This window comes from Eptatretus burgeri, chromosome 6 (assembly GCF_056783735.1).
Source record: "Eptatretus burgeri isolate ZD-2024b chromosome 6, Ebu_testis_v1, whole genome shotgun sequence".
NCBI classification, from domain to species: Eukaryota; Metazoa; Chordata; class Myxini; order Myxiniformes; family Myxinidae; genus Eptatretus; species Eptatretus burgeri.
In genome coordinates, this window is record NC_140966.1 from 10,317,493 (window position 1) to 10,327,213 (window position 9,721).

The following is a 9,721-nucleotide window of genomic DNA, read 5'->3' on the forward strand; positions in this document are numbered from 1 at the left end:
TATCACAAAATGCACAACAGGTTTGCTATGCTGCTACACTATATAAATGTTCATTGCTTCATTAAAACTTCAAAATATTGGAACATTCCACAATCACCGGAGGAATTCTGCACATTTATGTTTTGTTTCAACGGCACAAAATAATGCGTAGAACAAAAATGTTCCTCACGAGTTGGATTTTTCAAAACGGCTTCCAAGGAAGTTGAGTTTTTGAGCACTTAAACGCATTTGGAAAGGCTGAGGATCCTCTCCTTCACGTTTAACCCCTTCATACGGGTGCAGGCGCGTAAAAGGATGCACACTCACAGTATGCGTCATGTTATTGATAACTTTTTATCTGCCATTGAAAACCTGTTCATCCCATCACCATTGTCCCTTCTTTGTGTTGCAATTCCAATGGGACATTGTGTCACCATTGTCATTTCCTCACTGTTATCGACCACCACATCTGGAGAGATGTCTAAGATTTGTTTATAGGATTTTTGATGTTGAGTATTGGTGTCATTTTTTTTTTAAATTCACTGTGAGTACATTATTGTAAAATTACGAGAAGCAAACATCATCATCACCATCATCATCGTCTCAAATGCTTGTTATACAGTCTGTTCTCAAATGTTCACATTCACAACCTTTAAGGGTTTTCCACATGTTGTGCAATATTGTACCTAACCACTATAGTTGTACATCAGTGCTCCAACAAGATTTTCCTGACACTGTAAAGTTTAATCTGCTTGCATCATCAGCATCATTCTCCTGATATGCAGGCATTGGGCCTGCTCCTTGTTTGAGTCATTACATCTTTTTAAAACATTTTAAATACAGATTGATGAAACTAAACCTCTGTCTTCTTGTTGCTCATGAGATAAACCACAGGTCAGTCAATAATTATCAGAGGTAGCTTATTTACCTTTTGAGCTTGAGCTGTCTCGCCTGGATTCAATTCCTGACCTGACGACAGATTGTTTGATTGGTGCTTTTACAGGCAACAGGGTGTTGCATCACAACGCATTCTCCCTCATGTGGACACAATCTCTTTACTTAGTCTATGTCACCAAATTAGCTGTTCATCGGCATTGTGAAATATCCCACAGTGTCTTTGAACAAGGATTCGGCGATTTACTTGCAGCGCCCAGGCCGAATTCTAAAAATTTCCTCACTAACCTACAGGGGGCACTGTTAGTCGGTGGCACTGCATATTTATTGGTCTGCACTGCATCAGTGGCACAGCCACGTTCACTGTCAGTGGTGTTACCAGAAGCCACATTATGCATACGAGAAGAAGCGGAGGACTTTCATCTGTGCCACTTTGTAATCCTTGTGTAAATGAAGGCAGTTATCTAATATTTTTGGTTTCCCTTTTGTGTTGCTTTGTAGTTGCAGCAGATCGAGTGTGTTCATTTGGTCTGCATTTGACATCTGTTCAAATGTGATTAGTAATGATAGATATAATGTGGAATATCCTGTATCAGACATTTGAATCTCTGATCGTTTCCTAATTTGTGAACAATGTCTGGTGGAATTGGTATGCTTGCATTTTGGCAGATTGAGGATTTAGACTAAGTCGGACACACACAAAATGGCAGATGTTTGACTTGGTACTCTTTCCCCTATTCTTCTTTTTCCTGCAGGTAACCACCCCCGCCCCCCACCCCAACCAGCACCTGCATATAAGTATTGTTGTGAATTCGTGCCCGCCGGCGTGCGAACGGCCACGTGACTCGAATCGCGGCACGTCGCCCACCGGACGGACAATTCTGTCGTGACCCTCTCGGACTAACGCCGGGAGCTAGTCACGGGTGGGCCTTTCGGCCTCACCACGATCATGCCAATCGGCCACCCGCGTGGGATAGGGTTGTTCGCCAAACTCGACCTACCTAAGTACCCACGCGGATGGTAGACCGGGCGATCGCACCTCGCCGCAGGTCGACTCCGGACACGGGCCGCTTAAGCGATCCGTTCCGTGCTATCGGGATAACCGAGCGGTGTTATCGTCGGCCTCGACGGTTCCGATTAATTATCGGGTGTATTAAGCCCACAACGAACCCGTTACGTGAAGCAAGATGGAGATTCAATCAAAGAAAAGACGAAGCGAAACGGGAAAACAGTTCAACATAATGCATATTTATTCCGCGACACACGGAGAGCACACATATAGCAAATGCAACAAAAGAAACAATGACGCAGAGATACTACCGACTAAGACCGACACACGGCAACACTTAAACAGTTTTACTTCACCAGACTGGCGCCACACACCCACACGTTTACACCAAACCCCAAAAGAAAATGGAAGTGCGACTTCCCTGATCGCGTCGAGTCCTCCTTCGGCGACCGCAACTCCGAGCCCCTCCAGCGTGCTCCGCGAGCTCGTGCCGCGTGTCGCTCGTGTGGTCCACTCGACTGTACGGACGGGGTTTCGGGGAACCGGACGGGGTTTGTTCGGCGCTGTTTTCCGCGCTCGCGCACGGGTCACAAAAGCAAGGCAGGAACCACAAGCTCGCAACTCGAGCCATAAGACGACCATGAAGACCAACCCTCGACCAACCAACTCTTGACCAACCAACCCAACCAACGACTCTTGACCAACCACACCAACAACCCTCAAGGTCCGTCCTGTCCGCCTTTTGTAGTGTGGGGCTCCGCCCTTCGCTCTGCCCCGTTTTCGGCCCCGCCTCCCTTCGAGCTTCTTGGAGAAGCCTCTCGAAGGGGGCGTGACCTCTCGCTTTCCCTCCACCCCGTGCCGTGCGGGGGCCGGGGGAGCCAGTCTTGGCTCAGAGCCAGGGAATTATTCCCCCAAAAAGAGGCCCCCACCCTTTCTCACCTTTGACCCCTGCATCGCCCCTCCTCCACACAGAGCGCGGAGAACCTCGACGGGAAAAACAGGCAGGAAAACCCACGAGCATAGTTGTTGGTTTTTGTTTGTTCCTGGAGATCGTAACCGCACAGGGCCTACTGAATGGCGAGTGGCAAAGATGTGGTAGCGTTGATGGTGGAGGTGGCGTGATTGTAGTGTGGTTGGCGCTGTGGTGGGAATAGCGTGGTTGTTGAGATGCTGTTTGTTTGAAATATAAGATAGAACAGAAAAAATAGCTAACTCAAAGCGTCGCAGCCCGGATGGATCACATAAATTCCCTCTATACAACGGGTTTGGGCTAACTACACATGTACTTACAGAGATATCTCACCTACGGGACCTGAATGGTGGTTTGCGAATTTCCACAACCATAACAGTATTATAACTACTGTTTCTTTCCTTTATATTATTCCTCTTCTCCTTTCCCTTTCTCAATTCACCCCTTTTTCAAACACCATAATTTTCCTCATCCCCTGATTTATAAAATGTTGATGAGCCCTTGAAGTTTTTGTTTTTATCCCTTTATCTATTATTGATTATTGCTTAGAAATAAACACTTCAAAACCTTGAATTGCTGTGATCCACATAACCCATATCCCTATTTTCTCCTCTCCATCCAGTCTTTGTCGGTGAGTACTCCAACATGCATCCAAGCTATGCCATGTTTTTCTTGGGTTATCGTCATCCCTACAACCTTACCTAGAACTCCTTGGACTTTTTCTGTACCTACCTATTGCTGACTTGAGCCCAATTCATCCTAAACTTTGGAATGGCTGTTTTGTTTTTTTCCTGTGAAAGTATGATGCAGAGTAAGTTTGTCTGACTTTAGAGGATGCAGTGTAGTGTTTGAAACATTGTACTTTCTTGTAGTGATCTCTTTGTGTGTTGCATACAGGATGCCCACTATCTCTTCCGCCTCTATATGGCACTGGATCAGCATGAAGAGGCTGCACGCACAGCCATCATAATCACAAGGGAAGAGCAGGCTCAAGGTATGCGTGGCTGGCACCCTTTTTCCTTGTACAATATTCACCCTTGTTCCTGCATTATCATTACAAGTGCGTTCACACTTTCTTTTAAAAATTCTTTCTTCACCATATTCATTTTTTTATTCTTCTTCCTGGATGTGTGATTCACATGTTTTCTCTGTCTCTGTTTTCCCAACTCGTGCTCACTGCTTCTTTTTGCCTTGGCTGCCTCTACTGCAGTAAAAAAAAATAACGAGTAAACTGCTCTTTTATTTATTGGTCTGCATGAGCGAACATGAAGTTGTCATGTCAAAGCGGCCATTTGCTGCCAGCATTTCAAAACCTACCATGCATGGTTCCTCTTACACCATATTATCGTCATGAACTGTAATTGTTTTCTTGCATTGGCCAGTCGTGAGGCCTTGGTAATCAGTTATTTATTTTACCCGATACGATTTACGAAAGTAAAGAAAAAAAAAGTTACACGAGGAGATTTGTATTTTTCATCGAGTTCAATAGCAGTTATTTGTTCTGGATAATCAACTACATTAGCCAGAACAAAGCTTATTGGGAAAAACAAAAAACTGCAGCTGCAGGACCAATGAAGGAGCATGGTATTACACACATGAGTTTTCCTGGTGACACGATGGATGCAGGGAACTATCGGAGCGCACACGATATGTTGTTCAGCATGTACCAGACACTGGGAGCACAACGTGCTCCTGCAGAGATGGCGGCAAACCTCCTACTACTACACAGCTACGTGTTGGTTAAGGTTAGCACTACAATTGGACCTTGCTCTAATATATTCTGTTATTGTTGAGGATTCTGAAGCAGCATTCAAACTATCCTTTAAAAGATTTGAAGAACATTAAACAAAGTCGATTTGCAACAAGTTGACAAATATCCAGATTATAATATTATATGTGTAAAGCTTACCTAAGTTATCCTATGTGGAGACCTAGACTTAAACTTCAGATCTCATGATCATTCATGTTGCACCAGCCAGCAGAGCTTGATTCTTTTATAACTTGGAATAAAGCTGAGAATGTTGATAGGCTCTGAGCTTCAAAGACTAATAATAATCAGGCATGATTAAAGGTAAAAAGTATGCATTCTACTTTGGGAGGAATATTTCCACTTTTGAGGCTAAATTATAATGAAGGTGAAATTTGGTTTATTATTTGTGGGAAAACAGAGGAATCAACAAGGAATTGATGAAGTCAACTCCCACTCCCCCTCCCCCCCCCACCCCCAACCTCCTAAAAAATAAAAACCTACATTGTCCAAAAATAGCCCAAATTCCCTGAATATTGTTAATTCCGCAATAAAATAGAACTAATCTGTCCCAATACTTCAAGGATTCCAAGATGGTTGGTGTATCATGGTCCATAGAAAAGATAAGAATGGATGAGATCGTTATTCAAACATTTTAGACTTCAGAAGTGAGACATTTATTGACTGACATGTGGTTTATATCATGAGCAACAAGAGGACAGAGATTTTGTTTCATCAATCTGCATTAAAAAAAAGTTTTTAAAATTACGTGATGACAACTCAAACAACCAGCTGGCCCAACGCCTGTACATCAGGAGAATGATGCTGATGATGGCAAGCAGATTAAACTTTACAGTATCAGGAAATTATTGGTAGAGCACTGAAGTACAACTACAATGGTAAAGTACAATGTTGCACAACATGTGGAAACCCCTTGAAGGTTGTGAATGTGAACATTTGAGAAGTGTCAAGAAAGGACTTGTCATGGTCGTAAGTGTCTCAGTTTTAGACTGCCTTTGAAAGCCAGCTTGCTGTAGTGTTCGAGTAAACTGCTGTGCAAGTTGCTTTTCCTCATGTATATGTAAAAGGGATTTCTCTGAACATATAGCTTTATTCTGCTGTCGTGTTATATACAGTAATACAAATGGTGTTGTTGGAAAGTTAATAATCCATTTACCTTGAACAAAAATTTGTTTGTTTACTCACATTTACTTGCCTGTTTTGAAGGACAGTATTTCCAGTATTGAAGATGAAGAAGCAGGAAGGGGAGCTTAATGTAGTGACTCCAATGGTAGCATTTATTATTCTACCAAAGCAGGAACCCTTTAGAGAAGTCCATGGAAGGAACACACGTAATTATATATCATAATACAGTGGTAATATTTCTCAAAGCAACAGAAAATATATATAAAACTACACGGAAGCACACAACAACAACAACAACAACAACAACAATAATAACAACACCCAGTTAAGGTTAACATTAGCATAAAACGTAATATTTCAGTATGTTAAGGTTTTCACTTTACAACAACCACAGCCACGACGACAGCAGCAGCATCAACAACAACATGGTATAAAAGATAATTTTTCATATGTTTCACTTCATTTTACATCTTCATTGAGATTCACAGATAGACATGCAATACTGTATGTTTGTGAACTACAACATGCTCTTTTGATTAAACCCATCAGCTAACTTATGGGTAGGCACAGCTTGCATTATTAGTCCCCTACCAGTTTCACCGGTGGAGACGAGAGGTTTGCTCTCTGTCTGTCCGTCTGTCCCACCTGTGGTTTTCAAACTTTTTCCCCATACCTTTTAACATATTCAACTGAAACTTGGTACATGGCTTTATTATGCTAAGTTACAGACAAAGTTTGAGTTTCAGGACATTTTATCAATTGTTCACAGAGTTATGCCCTTTTGGACTTAGAATATATCACATATGACACATGAGTCAGTAGTTCAGCTACCCCACTGCTTTACACCGAATTGGCTGGACAGATGGCCTGACTCCACCCCAATATAATCATGCCCCGCTATTGCATGAAGCAGCACAGATCAGCAGGCATCAGGCCTTAGGCCTGGGTGTCAGTCCATGGCCCAGTGCAATTGGAATGATGTGAAGTATATAACCGCGATGTATTATATATGCACCTAAGCCGTACACATGTTTTTGCTTCATGTATGTACATCGGGTTATTTTTAATATAAAATAGGCAAAGCCGAGAAAGAAATGAAACACGGTGGGTCAGAAAGGTTCTTCTTCATTTTGGTTCCGATGTCAGGCTCGAGCTTGCATTGAATCAAACTAATTTTTATTTCCGGTTTGTTATCCTAGTTGTCATTACTGGTTTCTAGTCTACAAAATATATCAGTAAATGAAAATTGCTTTTCCTTTTATTTTTCCAAATAGACCCAAACACAGTGGTTTATAGGGTTTATTATTATTCTTATTGGTTCACGAAAAAAATTTTCACGAAAAAAATAAGTGACCACTATATTCGTTATTGCTGTATGTCTGTCTGTCTGTCTGTCTGTCTGTCTGTCTGTCTGTCTGTCCTGAGCATAGCTCCGTGGGTTTTGATCCAATCCTGACAAAATTTTGGTGGGAGGTTTATATCATGATCTAGTTGTGTTTTCCTGAAAATGGGCGTGGTGCGCCCATTATGGGCGGAGCCACGCCCCAAAAACGTGTTTATAGGGGGTAGCCGATTTCAATTTGCATCTTCTCCGAGGGGGTTTGTCGAATCTGACAGGGGTTTCGGTATTTGGTTAGCCCAATGGCACCTGCCCCCACATTCTTCTTCACCCCCACAGAACTCTATTTTTCATTTTAATCCCAAGGTCAAGGCCACAAGGTCACAAACTTAGAAAATTGCGAATTGTGTTTTTAGGGGGTAGCCGATTTCAATTTGCATCTTCTCCGAGGGGGTTTGTCGAATCTGGCAGGGGTTTCGGTATTTGGTTAGCCCAATGGCACCTGCATAGCCCCACGGAGCTCGATTTTTCATTTCCGTCCCAAGGTCAAGGTCACAAGGTCACAAACTTAGAAAATTGCGATTTTGACATAAAAATCCATCTTCTCCGAGGGGTTTGTCGAATCTGGCAGTTGTTTTGGTACTTGGTTAGCCCAATGGCACCTGCATAGCCCCACGGAGCTCGATTTTTTTTCATTTTCGTCCCAAGGTCAAGGTCAAGGTCACGAACTTAGAAAATTTCGAATTTTGACATAAAAATCGTATGACTGCCCAAACTTTGAGAGCTCGGATGACAATATTTTTTATGCATAATCTTGAGGTCATTCCCCACCTAAAGTCTTGAAACCATTTTGCTCTATCTCGAACACCTTGCCCATGGCGCCCCCTTCAAGTTTGTTTTTACGCTGATTTCATCTAAGTATGGATAATCCGAGGAGTGCGAAATGCCATATAGCCTATATGACATTATATTGTTCCTGGAATGTTCCAGAGGAAGTTTTGCACCAAAGATCATAATCCTTGACCTTTGACCTTTAAAGTTCACAAAGGTTAAATTTTCAAAGTTGTGGGAATCAAACCAGGTTTTCAACCTTCTTCGACGAACTAACTCCAATAAGCTATAGCACGTATCCTGTTTCCTTATTTTAATGTCCACAACATTGTTTTGTGACCTTTAAAGGTTATGCAAAGGTCAAATTTTTAAAGTTGTTGAATGAAACCAGGTTTTCAACATTTTGCAGCTAATAACCTGTCACTCGTACCACATCATGTTTATCATTTTTATAACTTGGTCAAACATTATCACATTGTCTCATCCTTGACTTCTGAAACAATCTACATTGTCAAATACCACTCGTGAACCATCGTCGTCTTCAGACTTGTTATTATTATTAGCATTATTCTTCATTGGGACCAGTAGGGGACATGTATTGCAAAGGAATTCTTGCTCTTGTTGATTACAGTTTGTAATTGAACTGGAGCATTCGTTTTGACTATCTTGTATAATATTGGCTGCATTGCTGCATGACAGTAACCCCAAAACATTTTATCTCAATCCAGTATGAATTATGCAGGATTAGACTGTTTTGTTTTTCTCTTTTGTAAAAGAATTTTTTTTGGTAATTTATCAGGATTATTTACTGGGCTGGGTTTGTGTTTACAGGTGCACATAAAAATTGGGAATCACTTGAAAGGTGCTCATCTGCTCATGCGTGTCGCAAAGAATATCAGCAAGTTCCCAATGCGTAAGGAAATGCATGCGTGCAGCACAGTTACACTCATACTTTGCCCCTTGTGCCTCGAATAACATTTGCATTCAAAAGTGGATTACGTGTGACGACATGGTAACCATTGCCAGGGTGCTGCTGATGTTGATGTAAACAGAATAAGAAAAGAAAAAAGACAAGCGGTCCTGAGATCAGCGGCGACGTTGTCTCGCTTCTCCGGTGGTTTGGAATTGATATGCAGGATGAGGTTGTTTTAAATATTTTATTGTGCAATTACTGAGTCAGTTTCGCTTCTCATCATCATGGTCACACAATGCCACGACTGCCTTGTGATTCATTTACATTTTGTTTAACGACCTGAGAAGGCTGTCGGTATGGTCGCAAGAGTTAACGTACCTCATATAGTTATCATGCATCGTGATTACATTTCAAATTCATGAAAGTATACTTATTTTACTGTTATCTCTACAGATGTGGTCCCTATCTTAACGTCCACAGTAATTGAGTGCCATCGTGCCAGATTGCACATGTCTGCATTCTCCTATGCTTCCATGCTGATGCGTCCTGAGTACCGCAACAAAATAGATGCCAAATACAGCAAAAGGATTGAAGCCGTGGTCAGGTGAGAACCCCAAACCCAATGGAAAAACAATGCAAGCCTCCAGATATTTGAGGTGTGCACTTTATAGAGAATTACGTACTCACTACGAAAACAAAATTTGCCTTGTTGTCTGTAACTGGGCACAAACTGAACCGATCATTTGCTTTGTCCTGGTAGGCGTCCAAATTCATACGAGTTGGAGGAGAACAACAGCCCGTGCCCCTTCTGCAACCACTCCGTACCCACCAATGAGCTGTTCTGCCCAGCTTGTAAAAACAACATACCTTACTGTATTGCCTCTGTAAGTACT

General features: G+C 42.1%; 1 protein-coding gene across 12 annotated transcripts in view; it reads left to right on the forward strand.

The window, feature by feature from the left end:
- LOC147024233 (WD repeat-containing protein 19-like) overlaps window positions 1-9,721 on the forward strand; it is a 137,192-nt gene that overhangs the window by 102,737 nt on the left and 24,734 nt on the right. For 7 of the 12 annotated variants that reach the window (XM_085883940.1, XM_085883939.1, XM_085883938.1 and 4 more), the window contains 5 exons: window positions 3,750-3,846; window positions 4,479-4,597; window positions 8,747-8,828; window positions 9,282-9,432; window positions 9,589-9,712. In XM_085883940.1, coding sequence (XP_085740066.1) covers window positions 3,750-3,846; window positions 4,479-4,597; window positions 8,747-8,828; window positions 9,282-9,432; window positions 9,589-9,712 — 573 coding nt within the window. Of the gene's footprint in view, window positions 1-3,749; window positions 3,847-4,478; window positions 4,598-8,746; window positions 8,829-8,941; window positions 9,058-9,281; window positions 9,433-9,588; window positions 9,713-9,721 lie in introns of those variants that run through there. The other 5 variants (XR_015058933.1, XR_015058934.1, XM_085883945.1 and 2 more) reach the window with 5 other exon arrangements.